Here is a 16,984-nt window from a genome sequence, read left to right on the forward strand (position 1 = left end):
GCGATGGGGGCCGGGACGCGGAGCCTCAGGGTCGGAGTTCGGGCTACGCGGGCGCGTGGAACCCAGGGAAAGAGTGAGGAAAACCTGAGCGTGGGGAAGGCGGCCAAGAGGGGTGGGCAGATCTTATTGGGGGTGGCAGGATTGTAGGTGCAGCAGCAGCAGCAGTAGTAGCATACGGGGAGGGTTGCATGTCCCTCAGAGTCACTAAGTGTAGCGAAGCGAAGGGGGCGGCTTCACGCAGCCTAAAGTCCCCTGCATCTCTTGCCACCAGTCTGCGTCGCATTACCTGCCCGGCGGGCTGTTGGTGCTGGCTCCCACCTGCTCCCTTTTTCCCTGCCGTTGGCCCCGGGATGCGGAGTGTGGTCGCTTCGCGGGACCGCTTTGTTTGGGCACTTGGGAGGGGAGGGGGTGGGTAAGATAGAAAACCCAACAGGTCCCTCTTCGTTCGGGCCTCCGGGAGGCACGTGGCGGTGTGGGTGACCAGCGCTCAGCTCGCCCGCGGCTGCGGGCGTGTGGCTGGAGGTGTTCGGCCAGCGCATGTGTGTTTGGGGGTATGTGGGCGCGGGCGTAAACAAGCGGAGTTCCGCCTGGAAAGCTTGTTTCTCCTACGGCCCAAGCACCGATTTCCCTCTCTCAGTGGTGCCGGGGTGCGCCTAACCCCAGCGGGCGCGCCGGGACGTCCCCTGGCCAGTCCTGGGAAACGTGGGGAGCTGGGCATTGAAGCTCTGGCGAGAAGGTCGGGGCGGCTGGTACCCGGCCGCCGGGTCCTGCGCGTCTTTGTTCCCAGCCCCCATTACACATGCAGCGCGGGTCCCCCGCCGCCCACGGTGGCAGCCGCCTGGAGTCTGGGAAACCCTCGAGGGGCGGGGCCGGGCGTGCAGGGGCGGGGCCGGAGTCCCCACGCTGCTGCGGGGGTGGGGATTTGGGATCTCCGACCCATTCCCACCCTGGTTCTACCTTATCCTGTGCGTCGTCGTGAGGCTTAGTTTACACCGAAAGCGAGTGAGTTCTGTAGGGTAGTAGCGCGCGCGCGCAGCCTGAGTCCGGAAACCGAAGGGCAAAGACCAGCTGGCACCTGAGTACCGTATGGAAGAGGGCGTTGCAGCTCTCCTGGAGCCGCTTCCTGGAGGCGAAGTGGTGGTCGTGTTGGACTTTCTGCTCCTCTTTTTTGCCCCGCTCCCTTGGGATGCCTTTTCCCCAAGAAGGAGGGCTCGAAAGTGAAAGGTGAGGCATTGGTCTGCTAGAGGGAGGGCGGCAGCAAGCTGACTTGATAGGCAGACCGCAGCCCACCTGACTGCCTCCAGACCCGCTGGGTGCCTGATCCCTGGAAGTGCTGGGGCTCTTCCAAGCCCAGGCCTTTAGGAGAGCTTCCTCCCAAGACTGTCGGACAGCTTGAGACCTGGGATCTGGGGATCACACCAGTCTCACACCTCCCTCCTTAGGCAGGGCAGGGCGGCATCAGACCCCTGGAAGGACTGTATGTCCTTTTTCCTCTGCTTCAGTCACCTAGCTTGGGCAGTGCTGAGCAGTGTACCCTGCCAGGGGGCAGTCAGAGTCACACTATAAGGACCTGTATTCCTGCCCTGGGAGGAAGGTGGGGGTCACTGGGTATTTCTTGTAGTCACATCAACCAGTCCCTGACCTGTGGGGAACTGTGAAAAGAGCTGCCCCAGGTCCAGTTTGGAGCAGACCTGACCGTCATGTTGCTTTGGCTTCAGGGATGCCCTTTAATTTCAAGCTCCTGGCTTGCTGTTTGGAATAACCCCCATACTGTGCAGCACACAGTGCCTGCTAGAAGGAACATCTAGAAGAGTGCTGTGTGACAGAAATAGTGTATGAACTATGGATAGATATAAAACAACGTTTTCTAGTAGTCGTGTTAATAAAAGGAAGAAGAAACAGCTGTGTCTTAGCTGGGGCTGCCATAACAAAATACTGTAGACTGGTGGCTTAAACAGCAGAAATTTATATTGTCAAAGTTCTGGAAGCTCTAAGTCTGAGCCCAGGGTGCAGGGTGCTGGCATGGTTGGGTTCTGGTGAGGACCCTCTTCCTGGCTTGCACACATCTGCCTTCTTACTGCATTCTCACATGACAGGGGTGGGGTGGGGCAAGGGGGTGTTTTCCTCTTTTTGTAAGACTGTGACTCCTGTCCTCATTACCTAAGGGCCCCATCCTCATGACTTATTCTAACCCTCACTACCTCCCAAAGGTCCCATCTCCAAATACCATTACACTGGGGGTCAGAACTTCATTGTATGAATTTTGAGGGGACACATTCTTTCCATGAGATGGAATGAACTTCAATAGTATATTTTACTGGCCTGGCGCAGTGGCTCATGCCGGTAATCCCAGCACTTTGGGAGGCTGAGGTGGGAGGATCACGAGGTCAAGAGATCGAGACCATCCTGGCCAACATGGTGAAACGCATCTCTACTAAAAATACAAAAATTAGCTGGGTGTGGTGGCACACGCCTGTAGTCCCAGCTGCTCCAGAGGCTGAGGCAGGGGAATCGCATGAACCCGGGAGGTAGAGGTTGCAGTGAGCCGAGATCATGTCACTGCACTGCAGCCTGGTAACAGAGTGAGGCTCCGTCTCAAAAAAAAAGTATATTTCACTGAATTTGATATATACAAAGTAATTTCAGCCTGAAATCAGTATTAAAACGAGACATTTTGCATTCCATTTTTGTACTGTCATCAAAATCCAGTGTGTGCCTTACAGAAGATCCTCAACTCTAACTTTCCACATTTCCAGTGCTCTGCAGAACATTTGGTTAGTGGCTACCATATTAGACAATGGAATCTCAGAAGGGAAGGTAGAATTTATGGTGTAATAAATGTCACATGGTGCTTGTCACAAGATCAGTCAGTGGTTAGTTGGTTCTTTAATAATTCTTTAAGTCTTTTGTGGTCTCTGCATGGCCGAGTGTCCTTGGGAAACAAGCCATTTGGCTCTTGCATTTCAGTGGACATCCTGGACACTCAATGCTGTATCCTACAAGAACTCCTGACACCTGTCTCTGTACTCTGTACTTGGGGTTCAGATCAAAGGGCTTATGGGGGTGGGGTAAACAGTATTCTAAGTGAAGTGTCCAGAGCTCTTGGAGAGGGACCTGCCTCCTGTCCATCCCATCAGGAAGTGCAGGCCCTGATTACTCTGATAGGCTGACTCAAAGAAGTTTGACCCAAAGAAGTTTCTTGGCCACTTCCTTGGGGGAGGGCGGAGGGAGTGAGCTCATGAAGTGAAGTGACTTTCATCCCTCAGGCCTAGTGTAGTGGTAGCTGCCAAGGACATGGGCTACAGAGCCATGGGCCGTGGATGCCCCTCCCAGAGAAGAGTGTTTTCTGCTACCTGTCCTTGTATCTGCTGGGCACTCGAGGCTCTGCCCTGTCTGGGTGGGCTGCCTTTTGGGAGGAATGGGTATCCTCCCTAGCTTTTAGGGGCCCTTTCAAGGCAGATGATGTGAGAAACCTGCCCATCTTTCCAGGCCTTATAGCTGGGTAAAAACATAAGATCTAAACCCTATGGCCTCCCATCACTTGGGTGGGCCTCTATTGTGTACTACTCTGTGGGTCTTTCTGGGCATCAAGCATCTCCAGAAGCACCTGGACCTCCGCTGGCACTTCACCTAAGGAACTCCTGTTATAAGGAGCCAATGAAGAACCCACATTCTATACAGTGGTCCTTGATGTCATAGACCCCTCTGAGAATCTGATGAAAGCTGTGGACCCTTCCTCCAGGAAAATGTAAATCGGTATTTGTGTGCATGTGTGTGTACATTGTATGCACCCACTCTGTTTTGTACAGATACTGGGAACCTGCTGCCCCTGATTAGATTCCTTGAAGTTCTGGCTGCCCTGCACATATCCACTGTAGTGGTCCTAAGGGGCAGCTTGTTCTGCGGGGGAGGGGTGCTTTTTCCACCTTGGTACCTCACTTACTTTGCCTTTTGTGATCCTGCCGGATGTTCAGATTCTAGCCCTGGTCTCTCTTTCCAGAAAGCTGTCCTCTTGAGTGCCAGCCTATGCATTCAGCCCCTCTGCTTGGGAGCTCAGGGTAGTGCAAATGAGAACCAAGGAGTATCGGTTCAGGAGTTTAGATCCACTCACGGATACTGACCTGTCACCATGGATTGGGATCTGGAGGGTTGAGGACTGGGTCTGGATAATATTTTTGCTAGTGACTAGATAGACTCTAGATAGTCCTGAGGCAGGGTCCTGGTTGCATGGGCCTCACTCTAGAACAGGGTTTCTCAACCTTGACACTATTTACATTTTGAGCCTGATGATACTCTGTTGTGTATGGGTAGTGGTGGGTTGAGCTGTTCTGTGCATTGTAGGATATTTAGCAGTATCCCCGCCTCTACCCACAAATTCCAGTAGATCCTCTTTAATCATGTCAACCAAAAATGTTTCCAGATCTTGCTAAATGTCCCTGGCAGAGGTGAGAGCAAAATCATCTCAGATTGGGAACCACTGATCTAGAATGTTCTCATGCTTTCAAAGAGGTCTACAGTTGTAAGAAGTAGGGGTAACGGCTTTTGAGTGCATATCCATCCCCCCACTCTGGATGCAGGGTTGGAGGTGAGGTTCTCCTCAAAGCCTAGGAGATTCCTGCTTAGTGAAATCTGCTCAGCACGTGAGAGTTTGGTTCAAAATTAGTGGTTCTGGTGTACAGCTTACCACCGAGGAGAATCCTGGCGTCCTTGAGTTTTCCCAGAAGTGGTTCAGGTTTCAGGGAGGCGGAGGCTGTGGGTGGCTGGGCAGCCTGCCTGCCCGCACCCGCCCACTCGCCTCTGACCGTTGCCTTAAGGCTGGCACTCAGCCTCTTCCTCCCGTACACGCAGAAATGCCAGGAAGTGCCTGTTGCTGGGGACTCTCTGCCTGCCCAGCACCCCCTCTCTGCTCACCTGGGGGCCTCAGGAGCTAAGGCTAGCCCTGTCTGCCAAGCGGAGCACTGGGGTTGTAGCAGGCCGTGGGCATGCCCCTTCCCCTGAGTGGACCTGCCGTGTGGCGCTCCGGGGATCCGCAGAGGCTGTGGGCCTGGAGCCCCCAGGCCGGGGACACCAGGGCAGGTGGGCAGCCTCTCCCCAAAGGTATGGGTGCAAGTCTCTCCCTCAGGGTGTGGTGGCCAGATGGGAATCTGAGGGCAGGGCCAGGCTTCCTGCTGTGGACCTGGGGAGGTGTGGGCAGCACTGCCTTAGACAGGCAGCCGGCACTGGAGGCCCTGGTGGAGCGGTTGGTATCTGTGGAGCCTTGTCTATTGGGCTTGGCAGGCTGGCAGCCCCCTGTGGCTGCCCCCATGTTTATTTTCTACTCCTCCCCTGGCCTGCTTCAAGCTTGGCTAGGGAACACTTCTGTGGGACTCTGTCTGTCTCATCTTGAACTCAGTGAGACACAGTTTGCTGCACTGGGAAGTGATTACAAACTGGACTCTTAGGGTGGAGGAAGCATTTTTCAAAGACCCAGTTTCCAAGTGCTCCACATCACTGGTATGTGAAGTGCTTGCTGAGGTTCAGACTTCCTAGTTCCATCTGTTTTTGGGGTCTCTACAAAGGGGATTTATTTCCTTCTCAGAATTCTTTCTCTTCCTTCCCTCCGGTTCTATCACTAATTCTGTGTTCCAAAACAGACACCCACCCCCTTGTTCTGGGCTTTCTTTTTTGGTCTCTCATTCTCTACCAGACTTACGGGTCCATCCTAGCCCTAGAGATGCCTATTCCTTGTGGTCCTGGGGGTACTGCTACTGAATGCCCAGGTTTTCTGGTGGTGGAAATGCTGCTGCCTTCTTCTGACTCTATTACATTGCTCAGTGATGTCTCTGACTAAGACAGTGGTAGGTACTGGAAATCAATGGATAAAGCAGGCTGGGATTGTTCAAGGGTCAGCCATGTCTCTTCCCGGCCCAGGACCAATAATGGCTTCCCGCCTTCGGACAGCCCCATGCTTTCCCCTGGTTATTCTAGGCTTGCTGTACACATGCATGTGCCTTTTTCAGATTCTTTCTCGGACTGGCAGCTCCAACTGGGTGTTTTCATTCATGGACGCATGACCTCTGGAAGCGGGTGTGGAAAGGAAGCCTGTCCCACTGGGCAAATGTGAGGCCCTCTTCCCAGGGGAATGTTGTCTGGATTGGTCTGACCTGCTGGACAATGGGCCTTCTCCCTGGCCAGTTTCTGGGCTGGAGCTGAGGTGTTTTGTGAGGCGAGCTCATGCTCTTTGCATGTGTTCCTCTGCCGACTATTTCAGTTCCACTCTGACAACCAAGGAGGCTAAAATTAGTTCTGGAGAAGGAAAAGGAAGGCTGGTTGGAAACCCAAGCCCTTGGCTGGAGAATGGAGGAGGCTGCTTCCCAGGTTTGTGCCTGAGCATTTCGGAGGATGGGACGAGACCAGCTGTTATCCGTCCATCTGAGGAGAGGGAGGGGTCCCTGTGGCCTCCCAGACTTGAACCAATTAAAACAGGAGACTAACTTGGAAGCTGACTCTCTCGAGTGTTGATGCCAGGATATTTTTTCCTTCTGGCTTGTGCAGTGGCGCACAGTGTTTTCAGGTATGAGGACAATGCCTTTTAATGAACGTCCAGTGCCATTGACAACCCTCCTCCCCCTCCCCTCCAACTGGATTATGTGTCCGTTGATTTAGAAAGCACGCATGAGTTTTCCCAGCCTGGGCTGGCAACCATGGTTTAAGAACTCTTATTTTATGCACTTTTTGGGAATTTCCTTCTCACTGAGGTTTGATATTGGGTTAGAGGGGAGTCCTGTGGCCCAGGGCTCACACAAGAGGTCCCGCTTCTCTGTGTAGTGAGGGCATAGTGAATCAAGGCTCATCTGCTCTGGGGCTTAGAAACCAGAGGAGCAGAAGGGTTAGAGAGATGAATTCTGGTTTCTTTTCCCACCTGGCTGGCTCCTTCTGTGAACCTTCTGGCTGAGGGTGAGACCTACAGGGCTGTGTGGGAGTAGAAGGAGGGCCAGGGCAATGTAGTCCTATCTCCCCTGCCCTGAAACCTCGCATCCAAACCTCCCATCACTGAGAGGTTAGCCACCCTGGGGTATAGTTGGGGGAGTAGAAGACGCTTCAGCCATAACTAATTTTCCCATTTAAAAAAAATTTATTACTTTTTAAACAAGTAATATACCTACATTATATTGCAGAAATTTAGATGTTACAGATAATACTAGGGTCTCCTTTTATCACTTGTGTTCCCCATCGGAGGCCCCCTCCAAAGGTAATCCTTTTAAGATTGAGGTGTATTCTTCCAGACATTTTTACTTGTGCATCTATAGAAATACTTATAGAAATAGAGAGGCTTTTGGCCGGGCGTGGTGGCTCATGCCTGTAATCCCAGCACTTTGGGAGGCCAAGGCGGGCGGATCACCTGAGGTCAGGAGTTCAAGACCAGCCTGACCAACATGGAGAAACCCCGTCTCTACTAAAAATACAAAAAATCAGCCCGGCGTGGTGGTGGGTGCCTGTAGTCCCAGCTACTCGAGAGGCTGAGGCAGGAGAATGGCGTGAACCCGGGAGGCGGAGCTTGCAGTGAGCCAAGATAGCACCACTGCAGTCCAGCCTGGGCAACAGAGTGAGACTCCATCTCAAAATAAATAAATAAATAAACAAACAAATAAATAAATAAATAGGCTTTTTTCCACCTAAAATGGTATCCAAGCATTTAATTGAAGTATAAAACATATACAGAAGAATGTACAAGTAATTACCATAAGTAACAGCTAAGAAGCATTTTCACAAACTGAATACACTGGTTTAGTCAGCATCCAAGTCAAGAATCAGAAATTTTCCAGCCCCCCCATCCCCAGCAAGCCCTGTTTTGTTCCATTTCAGTCTCTGCCCACACCCACTAAGGTTAACTACTATTCTAACTTCTAACAGCATAAAATAGTTTCATCTGTTTCTGTGCTTCATATGAATAGAACCTTACAGAATAAACTGCTTTGTGTCCATCTTTTCCTCACCATGTTTGTGACTTTAAGCTATGTTGGATGTCATGGCTTTTTAAACTCGGAGATTTGCTTTGGCAAACTTTCTGATACATATGGATCTACTTTGATCTTTTTAATAATTACATAATATTCTAAAGTTTAAATATAGACTACGTTTTACCTAGTTTATTATTTATGGACTTTGTGATTGTATAGAATGTATGCAGACTGTTTCTCAAGAGTAGATGAGAAAATAACATCTGGATCATAAGCACGTATGTTATCGGTTTTAATAGATACTGAAAAATGGTTATACCATTTTATTTATTTATTTTTTGAGGCTACCCAAGTGATGGCAGTGGGGGTAGAAGCTGGGTGATATGGCAGTTGGCTCTCTGCGGTAATCTGTGAACATCCTTCCTACCTCCACACCCCTACCCCTGCTGAAATGCTAGGTTACAGAGTTTAGAAATAGCCTGGTTTCATGAAGGGTGCCCGGACATGGGAAGGGCTCACTTCCACTGGCTTAATGTATGAGGAGACCTGGAGATAACCTCTCGTGCCTGCGTCTCCTACCTTGTGCCTGAGTCTCCTGGGTATTGTGCTGATGAGGGAGGTAGCACTGGACTAGCCAGGATGTGCTGGTCTGGGTTTGGGATGGAAATGCATATGTATGTTCACTTACCAGGCTCCATGCTGCATGCAGACTCTGAAGAGACTAAGGCACTTGTTGAAGGTTGCTGAAGAGCTCTGGGTAACAGCACTACTGGCGAGCCCACTGCATTTGACAAAATCTGAGTGTGACAAATTCTGATTTCATATGTCGTGATAATGACGTTGAGGGTATTGGAGAAACCTGTAGAAAAACTATTTTAGAGTCTGGTGAGAAGCTTTTCATGACAGAAGGAGCTCTGGTGAGTTTCTGTTCCTGGCTGAGTGTATGCCTTGTTCCCTGTATAACCCTCTGCCACAGTTGGCAGAAGGCTTAGGGAAGATAGTTTGGGATGAATTGTTCTCCAAAGCTCTTGCTTCCCAGTCTTGTTCTTCAGCTTGCTGCCTACTCTTTACTGTTATGTTGGGATTCTTTATGTAAGTCCATTTGTCAGGCCCTGCTAATGGATTTAGATGACACTCAAGTTTGTGGAACTGTTTCTAGTACAAATGATACTCCAATCAGCTTTCCCACATTATACGTATGATGTGCACTGTTTGTGTCTTAGTCTGCTCAGGTTGCCATAATGGAATACCATAGACTGGGTGGCTTAAACAACAGAAATTTCTTTTCTTACAATTCTGGGGACTGGAAGTTAAAGATGAAGGTGCTGTCAGGATTGGTTTCCAGTGATTCCTCTCTCCTGGGTTGGCATATGGTAGCCTTCTTGCTATGTACTTTTTGCTGTGTGTATCCACTCCAGGTGTCTCTTCTTATAAGGATACCAGTCCTGTTGGACTGGAGGCCCACCTTTATCACCTCATTTAGCCTTAATTACCTCCTTAAAGTCCTTATCTGTAAATATATTAATGGCAAAACCTGCAATTACTTTTGCACCAACCCAATAGTCACATTGGAGGTTAGGGCCTCAACCTGTGAATTTTGGTGGGACTCAGTTCAGTCTATGACTGTCTGAAACAATAAAGTTTGGTTGAAAGTGAATTCTGTTTTCCTCTTGAGTGACATTTTGGAATGGAAGTTAATTTTTTCAGGGCTTTGCCCTGGTGTCTCTGTTGTTCTTGCGTAATACTGCCCATGGACAATCTTGTCTACACTGGTGGGCTTAATTTCCCTGTATGTGTGCAGGTTCCCTTGCCTTTGGGCATGTTACGATCCTCAAAGTACATCTAAAAGCTGGGTGAAAAGTAGATATGGAGATGTACTTTTCTGATGATCAGGACCAAATATCTTTCTAAAGGTAACTGGAGAAACTGGAAAAAATAAAACTTCTCTGGTTGAAGGCATTGTATATCTAAGAAGATACTGAAGACCTACCAGGCCAGTATCTGCATGAGAACAAAGGCCTAGGGTGATGATTTTGGTATTTGAGTCTGTTTTTAGTCATAGGGGCAACTGAGAGGCTGCATTTGATAGCTTTGTGGGGCTAGGAAGACAGGAATTGGAGTTCTAAGCAAAGGGTGGGCAGAGTCAATCACTTATTTGGGATTGAGATCCCAAAGATATAGAAGTTAGGGGGACCAAAATGTAGACAAACCCTAAAGTTAGATTGAAATATTCTGGGCTGCTGGGTTTGGTGGTGCACACCTGTAATCCCAGCTACTTGGGAGACTGAGGCGGGGAGGATCAGTTGAGCCCAGGAGTTCAAGACCAGCCTGGACAATATAGGAAGACCCCATCTCCAAAACAGAAAATATATTCTGGGATTAATGGTACCTTTAGACATGTTAATTCTTTCTAGAGGATTGATGTCATCCTAGGCCTCGAATTATCTCTATAATTTTGCAAATACAATGACTGGCTGGTAATTTTAAGTAAACAGCCAGCAGAAACATCACAGTTGAAGCCAACCTGGATGACCTCCAGGTTGGAGTTGCCATATACATATTTTAAAATAGAAGTGTTCGGGCTGGGCGCAGTGGCTCATGCCTGTAATCCTGGCACTTTGGGAGGCCGAGGTGGGTGGATCACGAGGACAGGAGTTCAAGACCAACCTGGCCAACATGGTGAAACCCTGTCTCTACTAAAAATAAAAAAAAATTAGCTGGGTGTGGTGGCAGGCACCTGTAATCCCAGCTACTTGGGGGGTTGAGGCAGGGAATTGCTTGAATCTGGGAGGCAGAGGTTGCAGTGAGCTGAAATCGCACCACTGCCCTCCAGCCTGGGTGACAGAATGAGATTCCATCTCAAAAAAAAAAAAAAAAAAAAAAGCAATGTTCACTGTGGTCAAGGAAATGAGAGTGGGAATTTCAGCAGATAGCTGAAAACTATAAACCAAAGGAAAAATCTCTTAAAGACTTGTTTTACATAATAACAGAAATTAATAAATCAGTGAATGCTTTTATCAGGGGATTAGGTGAAACTGTATAGAGCATTAGTGAATTGGATGATAGATCAGAAGAAGATATAAACTGAAGCATGGACAGGCAGAAAGATGGATAATAACAGAATAAAGAGAAACACATAGAGGATGAAATGAGAAGGTTTAAGAGTCATGAAATCACAGCCACAGAAGTAAAGGAGAGAGAATGAGGCAGAAAAGTTAATAGCTGAGAACTTTCTAAAATTAATTAAAGACATCAAGCCACAGATTCAAGAAGTCCTGTGAATCCCAGGTAAGACAATAAATTTGAAAAATCCACATCTATTTCCATCACAGTAAAAATTCCAGAAAACAAAGACAGAATGTTGAAAGCAGCTAGAGAAAAAAGGCATTACTATCAAAAGAGCTGTAGTTATACTGACAGCTAACTTCTCAATAGAAACAGTGGAAGCCAGAAGATAATAGAATGATAGCTTTAAGTGCTGAAAGAAATAGTTGTCAGCCTAAAATTCTGTATCAAGTGAAACTGTTGTTCCAGAATGAAGGCATCATCATGTTAAGTGAAATAAGCCAGACGTGGAAGGACAAATACCACATTATCTCACTTATATGTGGAATCTAAAAAGGTTGATCTCATAGAAATAGAGTGTAGAATAGTGGTTACCAGAGGCTAAGAAGGTAGGTAGGAGGTCAGATAGGGGAGAGGGTGGTCAAAGGGTACAAAAGTACATTTAAAGGAAAAAGTTCTGGTCTGTTGCACCGTAGGGTGCTTGTAGTTAGCAAGAATGTATAATATATTTCAAAATAGCTAGAAGAGAGGATTTTGAATGTTCCTACCACAAAGAAATGATAAATGGTAATGGATTTGCTAATTACCCTGATTTGATCATTACGCAGTGTATATATGTATCAAAACGTATTCTACCCCATAAATATGTACAGTTATTACGTGTCAATTTTTAAACCAAAACTTCTTTTTTTTTTTTTTTGAGATGGAGTCTTGCTCTGTCACCCAGGCTGGAGTGCAGTGGGGCGATCTTGGCTCACTGCAACCTCCGCCTCCTGGGTTCAAGTGATTGTCCTGCCTCAGCCTCCTGAGTAGCTGGGACTACAGGCACACGCCACCAAGCCTGGCTAATTTTTGTATTTTTTAGTAGAGACAGAGTTTCACCATGTTGGTCAGGCTGGTCTTGAACTCCTGACCTCGTGATCCACCCCCCCCTCAGCCTCCCAAAGTGCTGGGATTATAGGCATGAGCCACTACGCCCGGCCTACAAAACTTCTTAAAAAAGAATGAACATGTCAAGGAATGTGTTCTTCAGGCAGAAGGAAAATAAATCCAGATGGAATGTCAGAGATGAAGAGAGGAATGAAGAGCAATGAAAATAATAAATATTCAGGCATTTATTGTGAGAATGTGTTACTGAGTTTGAAATACCACAAAAGAAAATGCTTGGCAACAATGCTATCTGTGAGAGTGGAGTGAAAATCAATTTAAATTGTTCTAAAGATTCTTACAATGTCCAGGAAGAGAGTGGAACTACCAAATAATACTAAATTTTGATAAGGCATGCTATCATCTCTAGGGTAACCAAAGGATAGATTATAATTTTCAAGCTAAAAAAGAGACAAATGGGCTGGGTGCGGTGGCTCACGCCTGTAATCCAAACACTTCGGGAGGCTGAGGTGGGCGGATCACCTGAGGTGGGTTGTTCAAGACCAGCCTGACCAACATGGAGAAACCCCATCTCTCCTAAAAATACAAAATTAGCCAGGCATGGTGGCGCATGCCTGTAATCCCAGGAGGGAGGCTGAGGCAGGAGACTCACTCGAACATGGGAGGTGGAAGTTTCGGTGAGCTGAGATTGCGCCATTGCACTCCCGCCTGGGCAACAAGAGCGAAACTCTGTCTCAAAAAAACAAAAAAGGCAGACAAATGGGTTGAGTGCAGTGGCTCATGCCTGTAATCCCAGCACTTTGGTAGTTCAAGTGGGGAGGATCACTGGAGCCCAGAGTTTGAGACCATCTTAGGCAACGTAGTGAGACCCCATCTCTACAAAAAAATAAAAAAAATCAGCCGAGTGTGGTGGCATTGCACCTGTAAGTCCAAGCTACTTGGGAGGCTGAAGTGGGAGGATCGTTTGAGCTCAGGAGTTTGAGGCTGCAGTGAGCTGTGATTGAGTCACTGTACTCCAGCCTAGGTCACAGAACAAGACCCTGTGTCCAAAAAAAAAAAAAGGAGACATGGAATAATAGAGAATTCTTCAGTTGAGAAGAAAGCAATGAGAGACAAGGGAACATAGACCAAGTGAGATAAATATAGCTAATATTTCTAATAAATATATAATGTAAAAATTATTATTATTTTTAAGACAGGGTCTTGCTCTGTCACCCAGGCTGGAGTGCAGCGGTGCAATCTCAGCTCACTGCAACCACTGCCCCTCTAGGCTTAAGTGATCTTCCCACCTCAGCCTTTGAAGTAGCTAGGACCACAGGTGCAAACCACCACACCTGGCTAATTTTTTATATTTTTGGAAGAGATGGGGTCTCACCATGTTGCCCAGGCTTGTCTCGAACTCCTGAGTTCAAGCAGTCTGCCCGTGTCAGCCTCCCAAAGTGCTGGGATTATGGGCATGAGCCACCATGCCGGGCCTGATGTAAGAATTCTTAATAAATATGTAAGGATAGACCTGAATACTTACTAAAAGCTCTGAGGCCATGGGTGGAGTTGGCTTAATCTAGGGTGATCTGATTGGGCTGTTGTAGGAATTAGTTGGATTCCCCTGAGAAATACCTTCTGTTTTCTCTCTGGAGGGGGCAGGCTTGGATATCAACATCCTGGAAGTCAAGGGGGATGAGAACTAGGGGTTCCTGTATTTGGTATATTGTTCTGTATTCCTCCTGTTTCAGTGTGATACCTGTGTCCTCAGATTTGCCTGCTCCTCTTTGTCGAAGAGGCTCTCTGTTCATTTTCTTTAGAAAATAAACGTAATCTCCGCTGGGTTGGAGAGGGGCAACCATGATGAGTGGTGGTGGGATCTGAGGATCTGACTGTACCTTACTAACCAACTCTTCTGTCTTTAGACTCATTTTTACCCCATTCTTTCAAAGACATCTGGTGCCACAAATTCCCGAGTTTTGAAGGGTTCTGTGGGGGAAGTCACATTGCTTTTCTACTTTATCCAGAGCCAACTTAGGAGTCTGTGTGATCAGTTACCATGTGTGTAAGTGCTTTCCAGCCTTGAAATGTCATTTCTGTAGTTCTCTCCTGTTCTCTTTGTTCTTACAGGTTTATGCATTAAACTACTTTATTGTGGTTTTAGTGGGACTACAAGAGGGAGCAAAAAGGAAATGTTTGTGTATAATCCTTGGCCTTTACCTGGAAGCTCTCCTTCCAGTGTTGTCCAGGAATGATGGGGCCTGGAAAAAGGCATGTATTTCAGAGCTGTGGGAGGATGGTGCCAGGGCCTTGTTTACAAAGTCCAAGTTGGAAGTGACTTGAGGTCACCTGGCTTGGTTCCTTGTTTCTAGGCAGGACTTCTGAAGGCAGATGGAGCTCCTCCTGTCACCTTGGAAGGTGCTCCTGTATTTACATTTCTGGCATTTGTAGTGAACAAAACAGTGGAAAATCCTCATGCAAAATACATAGAAATGCTGGAAAAAGTATAATAAACACCCTTTTAAAATGCATATACATTGCTGCATGTATAAGAAGTAAGGGAAAAGCAAGAAGGAGCTGGAAACTAGAGCTGTATGCCTTCACTGACTGAAACTGCTGATTCCTTGGGGACTTTGCCTGTCTTTATAATTTAGAGATGTGGGTTTAAGTAGCAGTGTGGACAATAGGAGAGAAGATGTGGAATTGAGACTGAGGCCTTTGCATGGCCTCAGACTTCTGTTGCGTTATACCTTCAGTAAAAATGTGGGCCAGAAGAAACATGTCTTTGTTGACAAAGAGACTAAATAATGAAATTGTCTGAGACTGGGTAGGGTTGGGGTTGGGGTAGTTTCCCCGAGAATTTATAACCATAGGCCTATGCTCATGTGAGCTTGGCATTTATACCATCCTGTTCTCTGGTAAACTAAGTTGAGAAATTAAAGTGGTTCCAAATAGTTAATGTCCTAGGGAGATTGGCAGAAGGCAGAGATATAAGTTACCTTTGAAAGGTTGCCCGTTCAAACTTGGCCTCAAAGTAGTCCAACAGAAAAGGCCCCACTGAACATAAGCTCAGTATTCAAAATTCTAAAACCACATGAGGAAACAGTACCATGAATAAAGTCAGAAATAACAAATGTCAGAAGCAGACTTTCAAGAAGTTAGATTATAGAATTCTAAGAGAGATTTGGAAGTAGGCCAAAGTACAGAAGTATCAAAATTGACCAGGAAGTTTTTTTTTTTAATAGAACTTCTAGAAATGAAAAAATAGAATAATTGAATTTATAAATTGAGTAGAAGAACTAAACAACAGATTAGACATAGCTAAAGAGAGAATTTGTGAATTGGAAGTTGATCTTGAGGAATTACCTGTAATGGTGTTTAGACACAGAATTGGAAATTAGGAAAGGAGGGTTAAGAGACTGGGCAGAATGAGAAGGTCTAATATGCTTATAATAGGAATTTCAGAATCATAGAATATGGAGATGCAATATTCAAGTTGATAATAGCCAAGAATTTGTCAGAATTGACAAAAAACACAAATCATTAGACTAAAGGCATAGTGAACCCCAAATAGTATAAATTTAAATATATACTTAGACACATACCTTGTAGTGAAACTGCCAAGAGAGAAAGCAGCCAGAGAGAAAAAAACAGAATATCTGCAAAGTTAAATTAATAGCAGACTTTTCAGCAACAGTAGTGGAAGCTAGAAAATAGTGGAATAATATTTTCAGAGAGCTGAGGTAAAATAACAATCTAAAATTTTATGTTCATCTAAATTTCCATTCAGGAAGAAAGACAAAACATTTTGAGAAAAGCAACAAAGGCTCCTCTGCCAAGAGATCTCTACTGAAATATTTTTTTTCAGTAAGGACAGTGATCTCAGAAAGAAAGGCAGAGATGCAGGGAGAGATGACTGTATGGATGCTTACAAAATATAGACACAAATAATGTCTGATTTGGGAGCTGGGTAGTAAGAACAGTGACACTAAATACTGAACACAAGCAATATGTTAAATTAGATGTACACTGGAAGAGTCATTAGAGTTTAAAATATTTAAGTTCCAATGAGGGATGGTAGAGATGTTGATTTAGGCTTTTAGCATAAGTGTACCCATTAAAGTTTATAGGCCTAGCTTACAACGGAATAGGAATGAGATGTATAACTTTAAAAGTGGCTAAAATAGGAAATTTTAAAAGATAATCCAAATAGAGGTAACGGTAGAAAAGAAACAAATTTAAACATACCCAGTAATCATATATATAAACATACCCAGAAATCATAAATGTAATGAGACCGAACTCTAATTAAAAGACAGTGTTAGATTGAATTGGGGGGAGGGAAGAGAGAAGGATTTTTTGTTTAAGTTAGAAAAGACAATTTTCTCTAATACTAACACACGAAATGTCATATAGCTATGTTAACATCAGATAAAATGGACTTTTTGGCAAAGAGCATTCATTACAAATGAAGAGGGTTACTATATAGTAAGAAAAATTTTATTACCAAGAATATATAAAATAATTTCTGTAACTCAAAGGAAAAGTAATCCAGTAGAAAAATGAGAAAAGATACAAACAAACAGTTCTCAGAAGGAAATGTTAGTAATCACAAGAAGATGATCAGTCTCACAAGTAATCAGGGAAATGCAGATCCAAATTGTGTACCATTTCACACTCACCAGGTGAACCCCAGGTGGGGGCTGTCATCTGTTGGGAACTTGGATTGGCACATCCACTTTGGAGAACAGTTTAACAGTATTTAGTCAGTTGATGATGTTTAGACCCTATGACCTAGCCAAGAAACACCCACACATGAGCGCACACACACACACACACACACAAATGTAAAAAAGAAGTCATGATGGCATTGCTGAGATCAACAAACG

General features: G+C 46.0%; 1 protein-coding gene across 2 annotated transcripts in view; it reads left to right on the plus strand.

Annotated features, from left to right (window-relative positions):
* Positions 1-16,984, plus strand: part of ACVR2B (activin A receptor type 2B) — a 39,079-nt gene that overhangs the window by 603 nt on the left and 21,492 nt on the right. The window contains exon 1 of one of the 2 annotated variants that reach the window (XM_055381293.2): positions 4-73. The exons of the other annotated variant lie outside the window; for it this stretch is intronic. Within the exon in view, the coding sequence (XP_055237268.1) occupies positions 4-73 (70 nt within the window). Of the gene's footprint in view, positions 1-3; positions 74-16,984 lie in introns of those variants that run through there. 2 annotated transcript variants of the gene reach the window in all.

The sequence above is a fragment of the Gorilla gorilla genome, chromosome 2 (assembly GCF_029281585.2).
Source record: "Gorilla gorilla gorilla isolate KB3781 chromosome 2, NHGRI_mGorGor1-v2.1_pri, whole genome shotgun sequence".
NCBI classification, from domain to species: Eukaryota; Metazoa; Chordata; class Mammalia; order Primates; family Hominidae; genus Gorilla; species Gorilla gorilla.